Genomic DNA, 26,234 nt, shown 5'->3' on the forward strand with positions numbered 1-26,234 from the left:
CTCTATAAACTTAATTACATCAAGACGTAAAATTCTAACCCTAACATGACCAGGAAAATCTAAACATTAACTCAGAAATCTAGAAATCATGTTGAAATTTGATTGAATGTTGAATGGAAGTCATGTCAACACAGGACATTCTGCAGAAATACCGAAATATCTCTTTATAAAAAAACATGAAAATTTCAACCCATGACTTTAATATTATGATTTTCGAATTCCTTACACCAAGACGTAAATTCTAACCCAAACATGGTCAGGAAAATATGAACATTTCTCAGAAAAATGAAATTATTTGTATTCTCTGTGTCAAAACAATTGCATCAAAACAAACCTGATCACAATTTCTCTGCAGTTTTCAAAAATCACTCTAGAAAATTACAAAATATCAACTGATGTCTTCGATTTTATGATTTTCGAGTTCTTTACATCAAGACGTAAAATTCTAACCCCAACATGGTCAGGAAATTATGATCATTTCTCAGAAAAATGAAATTATTTGTGTTCTCTGTGTCAAAACAATTGAATCAAACCTGATCACAATTTCATCACATTTTACAAAAAAGTTGACTCTCAAAATAATACAAAATTTCAACCAATGACTTTAATTTTAACATTATTGGATTCCTTACATCAAGATGAGAAATTCTAACCCCAACATGACTAGGAAATTGTGAATAGTTTCTGAGAAAAATGAAATTATTGACATTGTTCATGGCATCAAAACAAAGCGGATTACAATTTCTTCACACTTTACAACAAAATTCACTCTGAAAAAAATACAAAATTTCATCCAAGGGTTTCAATTCCACTTGGAGTCATTTCCTGACATCATAACGAGAAATTTTAACCCAAACTTTGCTGATAAATATTGAGTTTTTATGAGAAAATCAGGAAAATTGCGTCAGTTATGGTGGTGATGTGTTTGCATGTTGTTCAGTTGCACAGCTGTATTCGCTGCAATATTTGCATTGACTGTCTTCTCAGATTTCTTACTTGTAAATGACCTTGACAGTGGAATCACTGTAATCTGAATAAACTATTCTACCGTCTGTAAACACTGCAATGTACCAAGGGTCTACATCTACAGTTACAGTTTCCTGGTATTCACCCTGTCTATCAAATTTCACTATCTTCCTATTATCTGCCACATAAATATTGTCTGCATTGTCAACTGTAACTCCCCATGGATTCACTAAGTGATCACTTCCAAATTGATTCAATATTTCAAGATTACTGTCCAAAACATAGATACACTTTACATCACCCTGACATGACACTATGAGTTGATATTTGCTATTCATGGTCAGAGACCAGGGCTTACTGAGTTGTTGACTTGAAATAATGTCCCCATCTCCATTACATTTGATTACACAGTCTGCACTGTAGTCTGCTATGAAAACATTTCTGTCTTTATCAACAAATACACCAGTGGGGCATTTCAGTTTACCCATTGCTATTATTTGTTTCACTTCACTCTTTGCATCACTCACTACAATGCATTTGTTGCCGATATCGGCTGTGTAATAGTCACCATTGTCTGCCATTTTTGTGTCTGTTGGTTGGAAAATGTGAGGTAAGCCATGAACTGTGACAGATGTTAGAATCTGTGCAGTGTCTGCTGTTACTGTCTTCACACTGCCATGTCCAATGTCACAGACAAGTACATGTCCATTCTGGTTTATTGTCAATCCATATGGGTTAATGACTTCTCCTGATGATTTCTTGCCATCTCTCGACAATAAAACCCTGACAGTGTTGGACAGTGGTGTACCTATAGGTGTAAGGTAACAATTTGCAAATGTAGGTCAAAGGTCGTCAGCTGATAAAACAATAGTACTGCCATTGAAACATGGTTTTTTGACGTGAAGATGACAATTTCTTGAAAAATTCTTTGGGAGTTACAAATTAACATGCTAAAAATTTTATTAATTTGCATAATTAATTATAATTCACCCATGAACAATATTTTGAGGCTGGTAAATATATTTTTCAGCTGTCAATGAATGTTTGTTGTTGATCCATTGATCAGTAATGATGTCAGTGTTTCGCCGAGTCATTGCCTTTCACCCAGTGAATTTTTGTCGCTTTTTAATTACTAATTTGCATAATAAATGAATTTCAGTAATTAGGCTGTATCTCAATAATTGTTCGGTGTAATATGCTATAAATTTGTGGAATTGTTACTTACACCTTGGTGGTGTCATAGCATTTTTCCCGGTAAATTTAATCCCTGTTCTAATCATTAATTTGCATAATTAATGAATTTCAGTAATTAGGCTGTATCTAAGTAAAACTTGGGTGTAGTATGCTGCAATTTTGAGGAAACGTTACTTATTACTTAACGGTGTCATTGCATTGTTTGCAGTAAATTTTTGTGTTGTAATAATTGCTAATTTGCATAATTAATGAATTTCAGTAATTAGGCTGTATTTCTTTTAAACTTTTGTGTAGTTTACTAGAATTTTATGGAATTGTTACTTATATCGTGCTGGTGTCATTGCATTTTTTCAAATGAAGTTTATCTCTGTTCTAATTACTAATTTGCATAAATAATGAATTTCAGTAATTAGGCTGTATCTCAATGATGGTTTGATGTAGTATGCTACAACTTTATGGCACTTATGCTTCTACAGTGTCATTGCATTTTCCAGTAAATTTTTATCTTTGTTGTAATTACCAATTTGCATAATTAATGAATTTCAAAAATTATATAGCTGTATCTCATTGATGGTTTTGTGTGGTATGCTACAACTTTATGGCATTGTTACTTATGCCTCTACAGTGTCATTGCATTTTTGCAAGTAAATTTTTATCTTTGTTGAAATTACTAATTTGCATAATTAATGAATTTCAATAATTATAGCTGTATCTCATTGATGGTTTAGTGTGGTATGCTACAATTTTATTGAACTGCTACTGTATCTGTAGCAGTATCATTACATATTGTCCACTCAATTTTATCACAGTGGTAATGACTAATTTGCATAATTAATTAAGGTAATTAAGCTGTATCGTAATAATGGTTGAGTTAACAAAAGTATGCATCAATTTCGATGAATTATTGTTGAAGCCATGGCAGTATCAACACCATTTATCCAGTGAATTTTATCTCTGTTATTCAAAACAAATTTCCATAATTAATGAATTTAGGTAATTAGGCTGTATCTCAATAATGGTCAGGTGTTGTATGCTTCAATTTGTTGAATAGTTTCTGAAGTCAAGGCAGTGTCATTGCCTTTTGTCTGGTGGATTTACACTCTTTGGTTGTATATTATTTGCATAGTTAATGAGTTTAGGTAATAAAGAAGTATCTCAATTATGGTTTGGTGTAATAAGTAATATGCTGCAGTTTTGTGGAGTTTCTACTTTAGTCATAGCAAAGTCATTGCCCGTTGTTCAATGCATTCTGTGGTCATTACTCATTTGCATAATTGAGAAATTAGGTAATCACCCAATAACTCAATAATGGTCTGATCTAAGATGCTACAAATTTGTAGAGTTTTTCATGAGGTTCAAGTCAGTATTATTGTGTTTGTCAGTCTGATTTTATCTTTCTTCCATCTCTGTGTACTAATCTTGTTTCATATTGTAAAAACAAAACATTACAAGGAATGAAACTTTTAACAATTTTCATGAGCAAATAGGATGATCTAGCATGTTTGAGCAAAGATCAGAATACATAGTCAACATTTAATCTGTGCACATTGGTCTGGCAATCTACCAGTCTGGTCAATATCAGATGTAGAGATGGCAATGTTTGTATTTTCTTTGCTAAGTCTTGTCAGCTGATAGTCACCTCACTCAATGACTGTAAGCTAACCAACAGCACAGAACATGGAAAGGTGGAAATGTCAACGCATCACCATCTGTATGTCTGATTATGATCAGACTTGCAATGTAGTACTTTGCTGAATGCAAACAGATGATTTAGTGTGTGACCTCTGGACAAAATTGATTTTTCCATTTCAGAATTGCTTTCCCATGACAATACACAGTGCCACAATCAGTGTTTTCATTGCAAGCCAGCAGCAGGTGAAATTCAATGGCTGTAACAACATTTTTGCTGGCTGTAATTAAGGAAAATTAGAAGTGAATACCAAGGAAACTGATGATGACTTTGCAAATCAGCAAAAGATATCAGGTGGTTTACTTCAGTGATTGATGTTTGGACCCATGGAAACGACATTCTTTTATTATTGCTCCATATTAGTTCAGTGTAGTGTTCTAGCCATACATGTATGCATGACACAGGCTGAATGTAAACCCTTGTTTTTTGTTTTTGGTAAGGCTTTGTCACTGTGACAGTGGATGGAGATCAAAAAGATGGCAAGTGGTCAAAGATGGCTTTGTGGTGTTGGGTTGTACCTGATACAGTTGTCTTATGGATGTAAATGGCCTCACAGTTTTAGTATTTCTGCTTCATTTGGAGAAAATGTCAGAAATGTTTTCTCAATTGAAAATCTATACAGAGCAGAATATCAAAACAATGTCTACCACTTAGTAATGCATCAGTTATTTTGATTGGGGTTGGTTTACAAGTGATTTGCTGATATGGTAGATGTGTGATTGTTTCTCCATCAATGTAAATTTTAATGTTATAATACTTGAATATTGTTTTTAAGTGATAATTTATGGTATTTCTTGGAACAAAATGGCTTTAACATAATATAGGGACTGAGCGGCATATATCCCTGCACACTGGAAACTATTCAAACAATCAGATTCAATTTTGTTTCCTGTTTTGACATTGACCAAAACATTGGTTTGTTTTGGACATATCAGTCACCACTCTTATGTTTACAGTGAGACACAGCAAACAAGTTATTTTGAAAATCTGTCAGTACTGATTCTTCTCTTATCAGGTTTGAACAAAACAGTCATTGCATCGTTCTTTTCAAAGCTCTGGTCAGTTTAAATTATCAGAAAATATTCATTTTTGTATTGGACAGCATATTTTGTGAGCAGTTGTCTTTCTCAGATTGCACCTGAGTGCATCAAAATTGTTTGAAATTTTCTCAATTTGTTAAAGTTACAAGACAGGTATAACAGAATCTTTCAAAATTACCAGAGAGGGAGGATACCCCTCTCCTGTACTTTCCACAATAGGTACACTTTGTCTTGGATTTAGTCTTTAAAAGAGAACATTTTCAGCAAAGGACTTTGTAAAATTGCACCTAAAAACAACAAATTTGGATTTTTTCCTCAAGTTATCACTCTACATCTGGAATATACTCAGCTTATATACTCCACCACCAAGCAACCCTGCATTTTCTCAGCCTGCACACACGTCTCCTGAAAACTTAGGCCACCAATGTAAGGGAAAGCTGCTAACTTCACTGTCAATTAAGATCTCACTACAAAATCTTACATGAGGTTGAAACTTTAACTGTGTATGTTCAGCCATACATTGTGAGATTTGTAGACATAACTTGGTTTATTGGTACAGATCATACATTGTTTCTCTGAATGTTTAATTTTGTCTGATTCAGAGTAGAGTTGAGGTTGTGCACAGATGACCAGTTGTTCAGCATGTTTTCAAAAAGTCAAGGAACAGAAGTCAGCATTTTTGAAAGGTTAATTGGTACCATTCAATGAATAATCTGTCACTTTATCCCGAAATATGTGACTCTTCTTTTTGAATATGATTTCCGAAATGATTTCGCATTCCAAGAGTTTTGGGAAAATTCCTAGAAAATAGAAATATTACAGGGGTGTTTTTTTTGCAGTTTTACAAAGAAACCAATTGAGGGGACAGGTACTGTGCCATTTATGGACAGTCACCTACCTTAATAATGTCAGTACATTTGGCTTAGCACATTTTAGGAATTGTGTTTACTATGGCAGGGTATGTTGTAAGTCTTTTCTTGTGCTATTGTTCCTGTACTGTGTTGATATAAAACAATTATAACATATGTAGCACAGTTTTCTTGAATTGCATCGGATCACCCACACACCATCTATATTTGCACTGCAGTGCAATACAAAAAAATTATGCCATTTATCTTTATGAGCACTCATAACCTGGACTCCTTTTGCTTGTAAACAACAAGTATCTTACGTTATAAGCAAAAAACTGAAATTGGTCATCTGCAAGGTGCACTACTTTGCAAGATACACACCTTTCGACAAGATAGATTTCAAATATGTTAGCTATGACAAAGCTAAATGTTTATTTTTATCAAAGACAGAAAATCACATTTCTGAAGTTTTGATGTATTTAGACCATAGTGTTATCCCGCGTATCCAGTATTTTTCTCCCTCACAACCACACCGTCTCTGACAGGCTCCAGCTATTGTTTGAAATAATGATAGTTCAACTGTATGTCTCTGTTGCTAATATTTCTACTGTGTTTGTAAAGAATGTAGCATAGACTTCGGTAAATGAGTAATTGTTGTTTTATTCTGTTCTTTCCCTCTGTGATTGTAGCAGAAGGCTAGAGTGAGACCTGTTCAGCAAATACACACACCTGTATACATACTACATGTGAACAACTTTAACCAATCAGAACTTGGGGTGTGGCAAAAGTAGCCAATAAGAAGTCAAAGATGTCATTCAAACCAAACCTGTGTACAAACGTAGGAACTTGTACGTATAACTCCACTAAACTTCACAAGTCTAAATGTGGCAGACTGGCCATCATTTATGTTATCTGATTTAACATTTTGAAGTAATGACACAACCCCATCATGATGAGAGTGCAAGTAATTCTGCTGTCCCTGCACAAGCGTCAACTGCAGAATATACCACGTTAGACCTAGTGTAAATATACCAGGTATGTGGCCTTTGCACTGTCTCACCATGGGGTTCTGCCATACTGTTCACATGCATGCATACATGTACATCCATCTAACCATCCCCTCCCTCCCTCCCTCCTTCCATCCACCCATTTTGTCTTCTTCTTTGATACTTGACGGCCGAAGAGAACATCGTCAATATCAATATGATCATATGAAATACTCCTGCCGGACATTCATTATCTTTAATGGATAATGAAGGGACTATTCAGTCATAACAGATTGAAATTTGTCATGATACTACTGGTATTTTGTTTTCAGAAAACTCTCACAGCTAGCAGTGCTAGGGGATGGAGTCATAACTATGACATCACTCATCAGTAAGAAATCAACGTATCAAGGATGGTATTGCAAACACTGTTTGCAATCCTTTGAAACATCAAATGCAGTTAGGAAGAACTAGCTTACTCCATTTGTTCATCAGTTGGTTAAATGATACTCTTTGCTATTGCGGTCTCAAGTACATTTTGCTGAAAACTAAACTAGAACGCAATTACGTTGCCTTTCACAGATTCCATCTGATGTTATCAAAATTGATTTTGATTTTCTAAATTGCCAGATGAGATTTAGTCCCATGCCATACTGTCCATGACTGAGTACTGTTGTTTCCAAATGTCTTTGAAAAGAGAACACATTTTCAGCAATATTGTCTTTCTCAGGTTGCATGCACACAAAGGCATCACCATTGTTTTTTGGGTGTTATGTTGCAAATTTTCAGAAAAGTCAAGGAACACCCCTTCAGATATACTTTCCAACCTGGCTGTAGCTGTCTCTGTCTAAAAAAATTACTGAAAGCCTTGCATCAAAGTGTGTAACTGAAAGTGCAATTATCAGAGTGATTTTCAGGATCTTTGCCAACTTTCAAAAATGTTTCAAGCTCCTTGTAAAATTGAGTGTCATAAAGAGGCTTAACAGACCAGCAAAGAAATTGCAAATGATTTTTGCATACTCACAAAGATATTCATCAAGTAATTATGTTCTATTTGATGCAAATAACACATAGTATTGTTGAAATAAATATACTGCTAGTATAAGCCTCTGACTGAGAATTGCAGACACCAATTGCAGTGATAGGAGATTTGAAATTTTACTTTCATAAAACTACATGTATCATGTTTACATGCAGAATTTGACTAACCACGTTTTTATTGATATCTTTCAGAGTGAATCCTGGGACATCCCATTACTGTACACCGAAGACGAATACTGCAAGATAATCTTTGACAGTCAGGCTTTTATTGATGATGGACTGTGAGGGCAGTGTTCATGATGGGGCAACAGACAACAGAATGAATGACTACAGATGATTCTAATAGACATTCTGATTAAATTGTATTAACACAATGAATCTGTAATTGAAATTCTATGGCCTCTGAGGGCAGTATTGATGATGGTGACTATTATCAGAATGACAGCTGCCTTAGTCTTGAGAATGATGGTGATTCTGAGTGATGTTCTGATTAACGTTTGATGATGAATTTAGGATTGAAACTCTCATAGACTCTGATGATAGCAGTAATGATGGTGACTGCGGAGTGAATGACATGTCTCACAGTCTCTATAATGTAGCAAAAATAAATGATTACAATTTGCAATAAAATACCTAGTGAAAACAGCATGGAACTTTCTTTAATGCTTACACTACATTTCCCAAGCCTGATGAAGTGTGTTATCTACAAACTGGATCAATAATCATTTTCATTCAAGGTAATACATTACCAGGTCCATGGGACATTTGTGATTTACAAAGTTAAGGTAGTATGCGCCTCAAAAGTGAAAGACAAACTTTTGCACAAACTTTCCTCATTGGAACTTTCAACCATTAATCTCTTACCAAATCATCAATAAAAATTGTGGGGTCACCATGCAAAGTTTTGCAATGTTTTGAACTATTGAAACAAATGAACAAACATTGTGCCATATTTGAAATTCAAAATGGCTGCCATCCCTATATTAACTCGATAGTAAAATTTAATTTTTGGATTTTCGAAATAACTAAGATGGTGAAAGTTTTCCTTTCTCCAAGAGCTTTAAAATGAGCCCCCAACAATAGGAAGATCAGAAAAGAATTGTAAAAATTTGAGTCCGAAAATCTGTCCCCGAGGCGTGTTTTACCTTAAGACTCATAATATGTGCCTCAAAAGTCAAAGACTTAAACTTTTGCTCAAACTTCTGAATGAAACTTTCAACTATTCTCGTACCAAATCAACAATAAAAAAATCGGGGGTCACCATGCAAAGTTTTGAACTAGCGAAACAAATTACCCAACATTTTGCAATATTTGAAATTCAAAATGGCCACATCCCTGTGTTAACTCTATGGTGGGAAAATCAAATTTTGGATTTTCGAAATACAAAGACAATGAAAGTCTTTCTTTCTTCAAGAGCTTCAAAATGACTCCTCCCCCACACAAGTGGTATACCAGAAAAGAATTGAGAGTCCGAATATCTGTCCCCGAGGCACATTCTACCCTAAGTAGGACAATCCTAGTGGTGGTACCAGGTGTCGAAAATGGGTAAGCATACCCTGCTCCTGCTAGTGTGGTACCCCATCAGAATTGGTCCCAAAATTGTCTATAATTGTATGAAGTGATACAGTATATGAATCACTGTAATAATTCAAAGCCAGGAATGATGTCGCTAACCATTTGAGTGACCGCATTGTTGTATTTGGCCAGAATATCCTCACTGGTCTTTTTGGTGTGTATCCCTTTACTAGTTTTGATGCCAATGAGCTGTGCCTCATTTGAAAATCAGCGTAGGAATCACAAGCTCTACAATATCTGAAAAGTTGAGATATTTACACACCATAAGATGCTGATGAATATTACTTGACAAGTGGGGATAATTTATAATTTCAAAATATAACTTAAGTATACCTGCGCACCTTATAACCTAATGCGCAAAACTTTTTGAACTGAATGACAATTGATTGTAGTATAAAGCATTTGGATATATCATTCTTGAAATGCAATTTGAGACTTTAAGCTCTCAAGGGCATCAGAGGGTTTTAATAAAATACTGGCATTTTAGTATTTTTGAACTGAATAAGAACATTTTCTTGGTGGGTACTAGGATTTCAAGAATGATAAAAATCAATACTGCTATAAAGCTTAACTAGGTCATCAAAAAAGAGTGAAATAGACTACTTTGTTAAAAGAACCAGTGAATGAGTGAACAGTAAATTTATTTTAATTTATCATTATAATTTTGATCGTGATCTGAATAGTTTGAAGATATTTTAAGCATCATTCAAAAGTTTCATAGCTTCAGCTTCAGCTTTGCAAAGATCGTTGCCCATTTCAACCGAAAGGCAGATTTATCACTCCTGTGGCATATTGTGTTAACAAGTCAAGAGACCGACTTTAATCCGAGCGTGGGTTTCTGACAATTCACCACTGAGGGCGCTGTTTTCCTCTCAAACAGGGCTCGACCATAATGTTTTTAGCATGGTTATCTAAGTAGGTAATTTGAATACATTTAGGCGGATTATACAACGCGATCATTATACTACATAATTCAGAAGAAAGTAAAAGTTCGCGCTTTAGCCCCGATGCATCAATTTATTAATGAAGATACTGTTTCTGATACTAGTTCCTTAGCTGTGTCATCTCGACAAACGGACATCTTCCATTGTCTGGATGTAATGAGTTATATGTTGAAATAGTTGTCAAAAGTTAATTTTCACAAAACCAATAGGGCAAAGAACAACTGTATTTAAGTAATGGACCCTGGGTATTAAAGTCGTAATTGTGACATCCATCAAATCGGAACGTAAAATGGCTGCTCGGGGACATTATTCAACTCTTACTGTACACTTGGTCTATCGTATGCCAGGGATGGTTTTGACGCTCAACGAGTAACAAAAACTTTCAATGCCTTATTTTTGCGATAAGCGAATTATTTCATTATTTTCATTCTTAATTTACACTCCTTTCGAAACGTTTCAGTGAAAGTTGAAGTCTTTCAATGTCGAGGCGCCTTCTACCTTAATCAGAACGCGTTTTAGTCTGGGAAAAGCAAAATTTCCAAATGTCAGTCGAAAATAGTAAAATGCCAAACTTTTTTACGAGAACAACAGGAAAAAGTACGGTAATAATAGTCTGTAGGAGTGACATACCTCTTTCAACTCGTCTCCAATTGACGTACGTCTCTTTCAGTTGATCAGGAATATTTGCGTCATGGACAACCGCATTTGCCCGTTCCTGGAGTTTCACTTGCTGCGCAGTCAGCCGATCTTTAACTGTCATCTTTTTCGACTCGTCCTTAATTAAGTCGCTGAATCGCTGTATTATTTCTTGCTTCCTTTCTGTTGGAATGTCGGTATCGTGAACTGTGTTTTCCACGTAATCCATCAGTACACTGCCTTCAATCACTAGCTTTGGATCAGGCTCGGTGGTCTTCTCTGGACCTGCAGGCAAAAATTTCTGGAAAACTAGGAGTAACTCTTGCTTTATTTCTAAGGGAATGTCGACTTCATGTATGATAGCTCCTGCTTTTTGAATGAGTTGCCTTCTAGTGAAAACCAATCCAGATTGAGTTTCACTAACATCTTTCAGATCTTTCTTAATATCAATCCATTCACTCATAAGTTCATCGATTTTAGCATCGCAGTCTCTCTTTTCCTCATTTTCCATCGCTCTCAGAATATCTCTGTTTTTCACTTTTTCTCTTTTCCGTCTTTGTTCTACACTATTACTTATCTGCTTCGCTTTGATCTCCCTGTCCATCTTATCATTCATCGATTCTATCTCTTCAAGTTTCTTCTTCTGCTGTAAGGCGGTGACGTCAGTGGAGCTGTTGTCAGCTGATGTTCTTTGTTCCTTGAAATCTACTCCAACTGTATCTGCGTCTGTTTAGATCATGTGGGAATTGTCTTATATTCAGTACAGTACTATAGTGTGCCATCGCAAACGCGCACTTGTTTTACATGAAATTGTGTCATGTTGATTTATGTAATATTGCATTGTAACGTGTTTATTACAAGTTTACATTGCATTATGCTGAAAAACAGAGACACTAACATACATCACAGCTAGTTTTTGACGATATGAGTGAATTTCAATTTATTTCATTAAAAAGGGAGCTCATATGCCCTCTTTCCCTTTCCACACCCCCCACACACACTAACCTACACAACGCCTGTACTTAGACATACCAGTCAACTGATACATATCACAAGCTTCCAAACGCACCTGCATCTTCTAACTCTTCCCGGCATAGATAATATTCTTCGTAATCTATTGTTACGCCCAGTGAAAGATAGATAGCTCCAATATCCCTCAGGAGTTGATCAGACACGAATGTTGACGTCACTGTCCACTGAAGACTTTCGTTTCTGTAGCTATCCATTAGGGACTCCAGGGCTTCTAGCGATCGGCAAGTCATGATGTAGGAAATGCTGCTGTCACCAATCTCTGTTAACTCCATATCTTCATTGCAGTGGTCGAGGTGTTTTCCAAATTTGTCTGCATTTTCCTTCGTTCTTCTGTTGGAGTAGAATGCCCTGTCAACGTCCCTCACAGTATTACCTTCTCCGGGTATGATACCGTCTGGTTTCACCTTTAGTTCAATTTCGTCTGAAATAACAATAAAACTTCCAGTCACCCAGCGACTTTACAATACTATAAAGAAATACATATTTACAACGATCACAAGTCGCAAAGTGTCGCACTTGAAAGTTCATTATGAAAAAGAATGAGTATCGTTTCATTCTTGTGTTTCATTATTGATTACCACCTGTCCTGTGTAAATTATGATTTTAATTGTTGTACGTCGTAATATTTCGAAAGCGTTTGTGTTCCAGTAAGTTCGTTTGCTAGTGAAACTGGATATGAGAGACTTCATTCTCCATTTATGAAAATGTAATAAACAGCGCCTACACATCTTTTTAAAACATAAAACAGATATCAGGAATCATATTATCTGCCAACAAATAGTTTGATTGAGTGAGAGTTGTATGTCACTTTTTAAAATAATTCAACATCACACAAAATATGTGGATTGTGTCTAACAGTATTATGCTGGCATTGATTTTTCTTACTAGGTAGTCGCTTTCTTTTCCCCTTCTCTGCTCGCATTTTGTTAACAGCAAGTTTCTTAGCCATTCTTTCTGGTCGAGTAGTACCTTGAGTGCCCCCTGTAGTAATGCTGTCTCCTGAAATGAAAAATGAAAAAAAAAAATGCTTGTCCTTTATATTCATCTGGAAGTCAATTACGATCGATTTTTTCGGTATTTAACAGTTACTTATTGTGCAAAAACGAAAACCTCTCAAGCTTGCGGACGCATTGATTGAAGAAAGTCTCTTCTGAACAAGAAGCTTCAACAGCCCATCAGGTACATTGTCGCAATATTGAAACCGAATGTTCCACAAGGCTACATCAGGTATGTGAATCGTAAACAAAACCTTACAAAGAAACATAAATACATGATCACAATCTAAGTTATCGATTCAGATGTGACTGAATCGGGCGGGAGGTTTCATCAGGAACAATTTTGTCTGTTAAAATACCTAGCCAGGACTGCACACTTTGTTTCTTTGCTATCTTTTTGATCTCAGAATATTTACCCTGCCAAGCAAAACCTGTAAAAGGTAGGTGGGTAGTTACCTAGGTATATAGGTTGGTGGTTGGATGTGTACTTGTTGAATGTATGTTTGTTCACAACAAAGAATATTTATTTCCTTTATAGTACTGTCATCTAATACTTGTAAGACAATCCAAGTTTCCGAATTCCAGTTGCCTTATTGGTCACGTAAGGTATGCGTCTCGAATGTGAAAGATGTAAAAATTTGCTCAAACCTTTCTTAATGAAATTTCAACCATACTTTTACCAAATTAGAAAAAAAATGGCCGCCGTCCCCGTGTTAACACCAAGGGAAAAGAAAACTTTCAAAAATTAAAATGGTGAAAACTCTCTCTCTCTCTCTCTCTCTCTCTCTCCTCTCTTCTCCTCTCTCCTCTTCTCTCTCTCTCTCTCTCTCTCTCTCTCTCTCTCTCTCTCTCTCTCTCTCTCTCTCTCTCTCTCTCTCTCTCTCTCTCTTACTTTTTGAGGTTTTCTTTCCTCGCTTAGTGCTTTTCTTCTCTGAAGGCTCTTTTGAGATGCCAAGGGGTACTGGGTTTACTTGTATCGGCTCCCTTAATACTCCCTCGGGAGCTGTGAAAAATAAATGACAATAAGAAACAATTGTTGTTTTTATGGCTGGAAATACCAGGTAAAAAGATAAAGGTCACAAAATAAAGAAAATATTGTGTATACATACAGCTTCATAGCTGCATATCATGATTCAACATCACACAAAATATTAGTCTTGTGTTAAAAAGTATTATGCTGGCATTGGATTTTTCTTACTAGAGTGACGCTTTCTTTTCCCCTTCTCTGCCCGCATTCTGTCAACAGCAACTTTCTTAGCCGTTCTTTGTGGTCGAGTAGTATCTTGAGTGCTATCTGCTGAAATGTTGTCTCCTGAGTGAAACGAACAACGAAAAAACGACAGACGTGTCCTTTATATTCATCGGGAAATCAATTACGATCGATTTTCGGTATTTAACAGTTACTTATCGTGCATAAACAAAAAACTATCAAGCTTGCGGACGCATTGATTGAAGAAAGTCTCTTCTGAACAAGACGCTTCAACAGCCCATCAGGTACATTGTCGCAATATTGAAACCGAGTGTTCTACAAGGCTACATCAGGTATGTGAATCGTAAACAAAACCTTGCAAAGAAACATAAATACATGATCACAAATCTAAGTTATCGATTCAGATGTGACTGAATCGGGCGGGAGGTTTCATCAGGAACAATTTTGTCTGTTAAAATACCTAGTCAGGACCTGCACATTTTGTTTTCTTTGCTATCCTTTTGTTCTCAGTATATTTACCATGCCAGGCAAAACCTGTAAAAGGTAGGTGGGTAGTTACCTAGGTATATAGGTTGGTGGTTGGATGTGTACTTGGTTGAATGTATGTTTGTTCACAACAAAGAATATTTATTTCCCATATAGAATGTCACCTAATACTAGTAAGACAATCAAATTTTCCGAATTAAAGTAGACTTGTTGGTCACGTAGTAAGCGTCTCGAATTTGAAAGATTTAAACTTTTGCTCAAACCTTTCATAATGAAATTTTCAACCATACTTTTACCAAAGAATAGAAAAAATTGGAACCAGAGAAACAAAGTACCTATCATTTAACGATATTTCATATTCAAAATGGCCGCCTTCCCCTTGTTAACTCCATGAGAAAAGAACACTTTAGAAAAACTAAAATGGTGAAAATCTCTCTCTCTCTCTCTCTCTCTCTCTCTCTCTCCTCTCTCTCTCTCTCTCTCTCTCTCTCTCTCTCTCATCTCTCTCTCTCTCTCTCTCTCTCTCTCTCTCTCTCTCTCTCTCTCTCTCTCTTACTTTTTGAGGTTTTCTTTCCTCGCTTAGTGCTTTTCTTCTCTGAAGGCTCTTTTGAGATGCCAAGGGGTACTGGGTTTACTTGTATCGGCTCCCTTAATACTCCCTCGGGAGCTGTGAAAAATAAATAACAATAAAAATAATTGCTGTTTTTAATGGCTGGAAATACCAGGTAAAAAGATAAAGGTCGCAAAATAAAGAAAACATTGTGTATACATACAGCTGCATAGCTGGATATCATAATTACAACGGTCGTATTTGCTTTAAGCCAAACAGAAGTATGGCTAGTATTATAAACATACACTACTGTAACAGTTCTATAAACCTTTTCATAAGAATGTGCAACGGTTACATTCACTAGTTTGACTTCGTGACCCCTGTGTCATTTCCTTCTGTTAAATTATGACAAATCTTGTTACAAACGGGTATGTCATTGAATTAAGCATTTGAGGACAAAACCGTTATATATGACAAGGTGGTACTGGTAGAAGGCCAAGTTCTTCTTCAGTGATCGCACAGTATACTTCTTTTCTTCAGGAACCCTTTCCTTTCATTCATCCATGTTATTCCCCCACGGTTATTGTACTCTGAGTTGAGTTGCATCGAAAATTAAAAATACCTGGAATGTGTTCTACGGTCCTTGCTTGTTTCGATTTGGAGACAGATTCCACTTCTTTCTCTCCTGTTGAGGCCCTCTGTACGTCATCTGAAGTGTGAGCTTCATTGCCTGAAGTTGTTAAAACGCGCGTCACATCAATACCGGCATTTATAGAATTTCAATTTTAAAGGGCATCAGATATTCGTGGTTAAATACCTGAATGGTGTTCCTAATCATATAGAGAAAGTCTCTACTCAAGAATTATGGAGATCAATTCAATTTTTTCGACTTCAATAATCTTATAGCAAGCCTAAAAAGAGGACAAAAGTTAATGTAAGTATGAAAATCATATTTTTAAATTAGTGTACCGTGTTCTTCAAGTCAACGTAATACAGGACTTTGTAAAAAATTCACCAGAACGATACAATCAGTATTTGAAAAAATGATAGAGGCTGTTATTCCATGATGCCATCTTTCGCTGTCTCTTTAGCCTTTTCTCTATTTGATGCTAATGTCTCATTTTCCTTAATGTTTTTCTCCTTTCATATCTTTGACGTTTTATATTCTGGGTATTTTGTATGTCCCTATGCCCATTTTCTTACCCTTGTACCCTGTCTGTGTACCGTCGTCTACTTACTTTGGCGCCGTTTTCTTCGACTACTTTTCCCATCTTCGAGAACTCCTCTGACATCAGTAGATGTTGGATTTGACTCTGTCTGGTCTGTAACCATTTCATCTGGAGCTTTAAAATTATGAACGAAAACGTTTTACTGTTTTCTCGAAATATGAACATTTGTCATGTTTAAAAGTGGTTATGTAAAGCTACACGTCGTGGTAAAGTATCACAGCTGGTCAAAACAACAAGTGGAATAGGCACATGCAATGTATTTATAGTTATCATTTCTATCGACTTAATCATTGAAATTATGCATAACTGATCTAAGCTACCTAAAATTTTAATGATTACTAACAGTAATATGTACAGTTTTTGTTCATATCATAGATACTTTATTCAAGTCACATAATCACCATCATGAAGTAACATAATGCTTCACAGATTTTGAAATTATACGTCGATCTCATCGTATGAGGAGAAGATTCTAATGACCTTGAGGGGCTTCTCCTTACCAGCAATACCTGTCCACTTTGCAACCTACCTATCCCATCCACAAACACCTGGTGTATCTTACTGTTAACACCTAATTCAAATACCTTGCTCGTTTTCTGCTGCCCTTGCCCGTTTCGTTTTAGGGATAGATTCAGTTTCTTGTGAGAGTGTCTGCATGTCACCACTTTCTACAGTATTTTCCTGGCTCGTTGAAGCTGTTGAATATACATAAACACACATTGCAACGTCAAATCAGTGATCGTTTCCAGAGTAAGGGAACATTTTGTAATTTTAATTAAATTATAAAGAAAATCAAAGAAAAATGTTGATATCGAGTTTGTCACTATGGAACTTGTGACTATGATGAATGATGTAGATTATGGCTCGGTACTGTTTTTTATTGGCAAGTGCAACTTGATCCATGGTAACGATTGAAACGATTACAGATGCAAATTATGGACTGCATAGCACAATAGCGCAAATACTGCTTATTTGTAATTCTCCCTCTCAAATTTCATCTTCCTGTTAATCCCACTACACCTTATTCCGTTTGTACATTCCACTGAAACGATTCAAATATGTTCACTATAATTTATAAAGAACAGTAATTAGTCATCGATATATGTATGTGAGTATCGCTACCTTTTTGTTCAGCAGACAAATCTGCTTGATCCTTAGTTGGGGATATTGGGAAGTCATCACTTAAGGCAGCAAGGAACTCTTTATTTAAGCCTTGTTGATTGCCGATGACTTTTTCCTTTATATACTTCTTTACACTTTTGGCATTCTCCCACGCTCTTCGATAGTTACATATAACCGATAGTATTTTCTTTTTCAAATCCTCTGGACCTCCATCCATGTCGATGGCACATTCTTTCGCTTCGAGTTTGTCTATATATTTATTCACTGTTGCATGACAGTGTGACATTTTCGGATAGACCACCGGTATCCCCGCACTCATAGCTGCCAGGGTTAGATTCGAATAGTTTGTAGAGGACGGTGGGATTAGCACAAGATGGGAAGAAAGCAGTTCCTTGTCAAGTCCTTCAGTATTTGTCACCAGCTTAGGCGTAATATCCATTGATGAGGTACGCCTCAAATGATGGAGAACAGCATCCACCTTGTGAGGCGGTACTCCTACAATTTTCCATGCTATGCGATTTTCGCCTTTCTGATGAATATGTCCCGCAGCTGTCTTTAAGGCCTCTATGACAACTTCAATTTTATCACAGTTTTGCAATTCATATTCTTGGAGTAATGTAATAATTTGAAATTTTTCGTGTTCACGAAGCTCGCCTGATGTTAGGGACGTCACGTATTTCTCATTTACCGTAGGTGATAGACGATATTGCTGCGTTTCTTGATAAAGCTTTTGGTACCTTAAGAATACACTTTCTCCGAGTGAAAAGGCACATCTTGCTTTTGCAAACTCCGTAGACATAATTCGCTTTCGAAATTCAAGCTCCTCTTTACTGCAGCCGACAATCAAAGGCGTCAAGTCATCTTCATCATATAGATTTATCAAATAGCAAGACCTCCTTGGAAACACCTTGCTTGTGATTTTGAAAGCAGCCTCGGAGGTGAAACCAGTGAAACCAAACACGAATTTTACATTTGCTAGTTCTTCTAAGTTTGGATAGTACTCATAGTGGTGCAGCAACCAATCACGATGTTGCTTTCTGAATTTAAGAGTACCGGATGGTTCTGGTAGCACAAGTGTCACTCTATGTTTTTCAGCGTCCTCTACTTCCTCGATCGTCGCTTGCAAAGCGGTGCAATGGACAGATATATCCATGTCTTGTAGTAGTCGTATTGCTTGATGAAGTGCATCGGGAAGTCCTCCACAAATTGATGGTCTCCAACGTTTACATACTATTAGTGCTTTGTTTGCCATATTCCTTTCAAAGATATTGACATTTTAAAGTGGTTGATAATAGGAATTTGCGATACTAAAAGCCGAAGAATCAACCCAAAACCGTGAGCCGAAAGAACAGACTGCTTTGGGCGACTTGGCGAAACATAGCGGTTTTTTCATGATAATTGTGTTAAGGTCGTTCTGGTAAAATTTACAAGTTTCATTGAGCTGGATATTTGCAATATATCTTTAATGTTTTCCCCGGCAATATTTCCTCTAGCATATCCTAAGGAGTCATTTTGGTAAGGTGAAAGAAAAGTCACAATAGCATTACATGTTAGGACTGTAGAAGAAGTACTACTGTAGAAAACATTTCTATTCTGACGTATGTTCATGGCCATCTTGAAAGTTTAGGTAAGATTTTCTCATGAAATTTGACGATTCTTAAAGAAATAATCATACAACACCCTTGTATGTCGAGTGTAGACTGATTCAAGTGAATTGCAGATATAAATAAAAAAAGTATATTTGCTACATATGTACTGTCATTTTCTTGAAACTTTCACAAAAGACTCGGTACAAGAAGTGATTTTGAAAAAAAAGCATGAAAAATGATGTCATCAGCTTATATTTCAAGAAAACAGCGGCTACATTATCTTTATTTACAAACAATAAAAACTTACGAAAAATTGTCTATTCAGCAGGATTTTTCATATCTTTAAATAAATATACGAACATGTGCCCTCGTTACTAGATAGACATACATCAGGAGTTTATTCACAGAGTTTAAAATTCATTCGTAAAGAAATGTTGTAGAAATATATGCCGAAACGAGGTAACAATGCTTTAATCATAGTTAGTTAAGAGTTAGTTATAGTTAGTTTGTTAGTTAGTTAGCTAGCTAGTTATTTAGTTAGTTAGTTATTTGTTACATATATAGTTTGTTAGTTAGTCAGTTTATGATAGTGACATGAGGTCATATTACAGATTCTGTTCAACAAAAAAGATAAAAAACTATAATCTCTCAGCCTAATGGACTGATATGTCACTTTGGAAACAGAAACAAAATGGAATACAATACGCAGCATCAAAGATATTAAACTATCGAACAACGAGTCATCGTTGATGACACAGTCCCCAATTGTTGATGGGTACTTTAATTACAAGTCCTCGGAGAGGATATATCCTCTTAATTAGGTCTGTGATTAAAAATACTGTGATACAGCTGGGGCTTAATGTCTGAGAATGAGTTCCATGGTGGTGAAAATAGGCCACCATCCTAATTATAAAAGGCCATTAAATGAGTCAATTAGTAATTAATCGACAGGATGTTGCCAAACACTTTTGCATCCTATCATAACACTGATATATTATCGCCGGTACCATATTTTATAAAGTTTGATGCAGTGCTTCTGGACATTCACCCTGAAAACAAAAGTTAAATGATACTGCTAAGTGTCATTGAATTTGTATTTACAACACTATGAGATCTACATCTGTACCAAGTTTCATCAAATTTGATGCAGTATTTCTTGACATATCAGCCTAATTACGAAAATTCAATAATTGACATGATCATACTGCTACATGTCGTGAAACAAATTGATGTGCATATGTATGACGTAGGTCAATGTCCTTGTACCAACTTTGAATGATATTAGTGGAAATATGTCTGAGTTATGGCTCTGTACATGAAAAAAAGTAACTAAATGGCCACCAGGCAGCCATATTGCATCGGATTGTGGAACCAATTGAAATGCATATCTATTACATAATATGACAATACATCTGGATAAAATCAGTTGTACCAATTTGAATGATATATAGTGAAATATGTCTGAGTTATGGCTCTGGACATGAAAAAAAGGAAACAAAATGGCCGCCATGCAGCCATATTGAATCGTGTCATGAAACAAAGTCATGTGCATATGTATGACATAGGTCAATGTCCTTGTACCAACTTTGAACAAAATCAGTTGAGACGTGCCTAAGTTATGGCTCTTGATATGAAAAAATTGTAACAAAATGGCCGCCATGCAACCATATTGGATCATATCATTAAAAAAATTAATGTGCATATGCATGACATAAGTCAATGTCCTTGTACTAAAGTTGAATAAAATCGGTTGATACATGTCGGATTATGGTTCCGGACATGAAAAAATCGTATCAAAATGGCCGCCACGCATCGTCAAACAAATTCACATGCATATGTATGACAAAGGTTGATGTCCTTGTGCCAACTTTGAATAAAATCGGTTGAGATGTGCCTGAGTTATGGCTCTGTACATGAAATAATCATAACAAAATTGCCGCACAGCAGTCATATTGGATTGTACCACAAAACAAATCAATGTGCATATGTATGACATAGATCAATGTCCTTGTACCAAGTTTGAATAAAATCGGTTGAAACATGTCAGAGTTATGGCTCTGTACATGAAAAAAATCGTAATAAAATGGCCGCATGGCGGCCATACTTTGGACCGCATCACAAAACAAATTGACATGCATATGTATGACATATGAAGTAATCCTTGTACCAAGTTTGAATGAAATCGCTCCAGGCATCTCTGAGATATCTGCGTGAACAGAGGACACACGCACGCATGCACGGACATGACCAAACCTATGAGTCACCCCGGACAGGTATATCGTGCTGAGTGCATTTATACAAAATATCTTGTCTTCGAAGAAAGGCTCTTTCAATAAATTGTGAATGTTTCAAACATTATCTTGCTGAAATAACAACTTCAAATATTCAATATTTGGAATATCACTAGCTGGAACTTCAGTTACATAGTTTAAGTAAGTGTTGATAAATCATTATAAAATGTACAGTACTAAAGAAGGTGACTTCAATTTTCAAAAGAGGAAGTATGACAAAAATCACAACACCTTCTATCTAAATTTACATAGCCAAATTTTACTTTGAATCCGAAGAAGCAATCCATAACTAACCCCTACATTTTTGGAGCTGTACTATGTCTAAAGGCATTTGCAGCTTGGAATCAGAAGAAAGACTTTTTACTCTGCACGATATGTCTCAAAAATAAGGGAACCCTGTTCTTGGCTGCTCACTGCTACGAACAATATATGCAATTGTAAAATATACTGGCAATAACTCATTTCAGTCATCCACCTTGACTAAAACCTTGTGAATTTTTCACCCGCATATGTAATTTTACTTATTGTTGTTGGCCTAGTCCTCAGTACAATACAATACAATACAATATAATCTTTATTGTCCCAATTTTGGCAATTAGAATTACGACGTCAGTGACGAAAAAGATAAACCAATTAATAAGACTACAGAACATGATACACCACACGAACGTGACATATTTTAAGCACTTTAATAATTGTAGCCAAAGCAAATAAAACAAATAGGCGCAAGAATAAAATTCCCTAAACATTGTAAATGGTACTGAAATAGCTATGCATGAATAAACAACCCAGGACTATTTAACTCTATTCAAAGATCCAATTGCTCTATTTATAAAAAGTGTTTTGATCTGTTGGTTTTTAAAATCGGAACTCTAAAACGACACTAAGTCAGACGGAAGCGGATCGAACTCATGACGTAATGGATGTTGGAATTTAGCATTCAAGGTAGAGTTAGCCTTACGTGTAAAGTGTTTCTCAAACAATTCGGAAAGGCTGGTCTGTTGTTCTCCAATAACTTTGCTGCAGATATTGACTATCTTACATATTCGTTTTTGTCATTCTAGTTCAAATTACCATACAAGCAAACCACGGAAAATGTTAAGTCACTTTCGATAAATGATCTGTAAAACAATGCCACTAGAGATTTATGTACATTAAATTGGTTCAGTTTCCCTAAGACAAATATACGGTGTTGCCCTTTACCACAGATTACATCTGTATTTTTTCCCACTTTAATTTATCACCAAAAGAGAACCATCCAAAGTAGAACCAAGATAATTATATTTTTTGACGATTTCAATTTCTGTGCCCTCTATCGTTGTTGGCTTGGGGGAGATTGAACCCCTCCTGAAATCGATACACATCTCATTGGTTTTACTGACATTCAACTGCAGAAACGAATTGTCACACCACTTGGTAAAATAATCTACCCTGATCCCCTTTTGTCATCTCTTCCCTTCACTTGCTTCAGCTATATGTCATACATCAAATTCTACATGGCATGCTTTTTGTGAAGCAATATGTGCAAAAAATTTTTGAAAGGAGTGTATTACTCACATACAAAGTTTAAAAGACACTAAATCATCAGGTACTGTGATTCCGCATAGACTTTTGGCCTCTGGGTAAAATATAATTAATGGCCCATCGTTTCGAGAAGTTAAGATTTTGATGCGATGAGCAGGTGATTTGGCTTGAAAGATACATTAACGACGACACCCTGTCGTGTGGCATGGATTTGCCGGACTAGATGTGCCCAGCGATATCAATGCTATGCAGACAGTCACGGCTTCGCTATTGTTAGGTGCAAAATATAATATAACTCTTTGCTATTGATGTACATAACTTGCAAAGAAAGGATGCGGACATTACGTAATTATCAGGTCCAACACAAGCTGATCACAGCAAGTAATAACGCTGTGGCCAGCTTTGATATGAAAATCAATAATTACATGAGAATATATTATTTCCTAATAATAACATTCTCCAAATAATTCAAAGCCGAACTTATGAACTTATGCATGTTTAAAAGCTTATATGAACCAGATCACTTAATTTTGATATAAAGGACATTCGTGTTTCGGCTACTTTCCGGTGTGGAATCTTACCATTTGATTATGAAGAGGGAAAACGATAGAACATTTTTTAGGAGAGAGAATCTTGTATATTATGTAATATATTCTGTAATTAGATTAGCACTTGTACAAAGACGTCACACGAGAATACCCCCGCAACAGGCTTTAAAACCGATTAATATTGAAATTGGTAAGATTTATGTCAAAGAGACCAAGTACAACTGTGCAAAAATATACAATATTCAGTGCTTTCTAAGAAAGACAGTCAGAGTATCATGCATGCCATTCTGCATATCTATGTAAGGCTCAACAGTTAAATAATATCAAACTATGGTAAGGGTACGATCAGGGTTTGTTGCCACCCATGAGATGGTGCTCTTGACGGTATTATTCATTGTGCCTTAGCAGAGGGCAGGCTATGCTAGTGTGTGTTGTTCATTTTCAATTATGTCAAACCTAAAAGAAATCTTGCTTCGAAGCCATTGCTAAACAGACCAGATGTGAATTGAGTGTGCTCACGTGTTTTGCAATATGTTCATTAACAGTAGTACGCTTCACAGAACAATCAGATGTATGTTATATTACTATATGTAGCAGGTTTCATCAAATTTCTCAGCGTTAAATCACTAATTACAAAACCTTATTTAATATGAAAATGAGCTGTTTATTAACTTGACACTACTAAATGCTTCATCGAAAATTAGATATCTATCAGATCAACATATGTAGCACGTTTCATCAAAATTAATGCCGTAATTTTGGAGTAATATTACTGATTACAAAGTTTATTAAAATGTAAATAAACCCTTAATTAACTTGACACTACTAAATGCTTCATAGGACAATAAGTTATCTATCAGATCGACTTTTGTAGCACGTTTCATCAAATTTAATGTTGTAATTTTGGAGTTATATCACTAATTACAAAGTTCATTAAATATGCAAATGAACCCTTAATTAACTTGACACTGCTCAATATTTCATAGCAATTAGATATTATTCGATCAATATCTGTAGCAGGTTACATCAAATTTGGTGCCGTAAATTTAGAGTTATAAACCTAATTACAAAGTTCAGTAAATGTGCGATATATATTGCAGCATCCGTCAATTTTGGTGCAGTTATTTCGGATTTATACGACGACTTTCAAAAGTTCATAAAATATGCAAATGAGCTGTTTATTTACTTGACACTATGCTTCTAAGTACATTAGATATATACCGGATCAATATCGATGCATGTCTCATCAAATTTGGTGCAGGAATTTCAGAGTTATGTCTCTAATTACATGGGTTTATTAAATATGCAAATGATCTGGTTATTGACATGACACTCATAGTATCATCATAATGTTCTGAGATTGTCGTCTGTGAAATTTTGCGCAGTATTTCTTGATATATGTCGACACTGTTATTGCTGTATCGATAGGGAAACCATTGTATAGAAAGAAGATAGGTCATAACTTCATTAATATGCAAGCCACACTAACCAAAATCTAATCATTTTGTTGCAAGTAGCATATGGTACATCTCTGCTAAGCCTGTCTTGAATCTGTACAAGCATTTTTGGGTTATCGTGCAAACAGACAGAAAGACAGAGAGAGTGACACACATACACACACACGGACAGACAGACATTGCTATGACATTAACTCATGTGTTTGAAAACGTGAGCTAAAAATGCCAAGGAAATACGCGATGACATGGTAAGAGCGAAAACAATGCGTTGTATCCAATAACATAGCAGCAGCTATAGCAGTATATGCGGCAAGGTTACACCACCTCTTCTTTTTTTAGCTTAAGTGTTTACAAACGTAAGTTAATGTCATAGCAATGTCTGTTTGTCTGTCCGTGTGTGTGTGTGTGTGTGTGTGTGTGTGTGTGTGTGTGTGTGTCTGTCTGTCTGTCTGTCCATCTGTCTGTTTACAAGATAACTCAAAAACGCCTGAACAGATTCATATCAGATTTGGCAGACAGGTACCATATGTTCCTTGCAACAACTGATTAGATTTTGGTGAGTGTGGCTTGCATATTCATGAAGTAATGACATATATATTTTTTTCATATAATGGTTTCCCTATGGAGACAGTAATGAAAGTGTCGACATATATCAAGAAATACTGCACACAATTTCATGAAACTTTTCACTTATCAGCTCATTTGCATATTTAATGAACTTTTGTAATTAGTAACAAAATCTTAAATTCTCTCACCAAATTTGATGACACATGCAACAAATGTTGATCTGATATATATCTAATTTTACTTAGAAGCATTTGGCAGTGTCAAGTTAATAAATGGCTCATTTGCATATGTTTCGAAGTTTCGTCATCAGTCATATAACTCCAAAATAACTGCACCAAATTTGATGAAATCTGCTGCCGATACTGATCCGACAGATACCTGACTCTATTGTATAGCATTTAGTTGTGTGAAGTTAATTAAGGGTTCATTTAAATATTTGATGAAATTTGTAATTTGGTATATAACACTAAAATTTCAGCACTTAATTTGTTGAAATCTGCTACAGCTATTCATCTGATATATAGCTAGTTGTGTTTTGAAAACATTGAGCAGTGTGAAGTTAATTAAGGGTGCATTAATATATTTAATGATTATTTTAATTCGTGGTATTACTCCAAAATTACAGCATTAAATTTGATGAAACGTGTTAGATATGTTGATGTGATAGATATCTCATTGTCCTATGAAATATTGAGCAGTGTCAAGTTAATA

General features: G+C 35.7%; 1 protein-coding gene across 1 annotated transcript in view; it reads right to left on the reverse strand.

The window, feature by feature from the left end:
• Positions 1-533: 533 nt before the first annotated feature.
• Positions 534-26,234, reverse strand: part of LOC139129867 (uncharacterized) — a 28,089-nt gene continuing 2,388 nt past the window's right edge. The window contains exons 2-10 of the mRNA XM_070695549.1: positions 17,548-18,803; positions 17,010-17,120; positions 16,435-16,539; positions 15,819-15,926; positions 15,203-15,313; positions 14,149-14,262; positions 11,993-12,376; positions 10,918-11,649; positions 534-1,774 (exon numbers count right to left, since the gene is read on the reverse strand). Coding sequence (XP_070551650.1) covers positions 993-1,774; positions 10,918-11,649; positions 11,993-12,376; positions 14,149-14,262; positions 15,203-15,313; positions 15,819-15,926; positions 16,435-16,539; positions 17,010-17,120; positions 17,548-18,803 — 3,703 coding nt within the window. The 3' untranslated portion in view covers positions 534-992. The remainder of the gene's footprint in view (positions 1,775-10,917; positions 11,650-11,992; positions 12,377-14,148; positions 14,263-15,202; positions 15,314-15,818; positions 15,927-16,434; positions 16,540-17,009; positions 17,121-17,547; positions 18,804-26,234) is intronic.

This window comes from Ptychodera flava, chromosome 3 (assembly GCF_041260155.1).
Source record: "Ptychodera flava strain L36383 chromosome 3, AS_Pfla_20210202, whole genome shotgun sequence".
NCBI classification, from domain to species: Eukaryota; Metazoa; Hemichordata; class Enteropneusta; family Ptychoderidae; genus Ptychodera; species Ptychodera flava.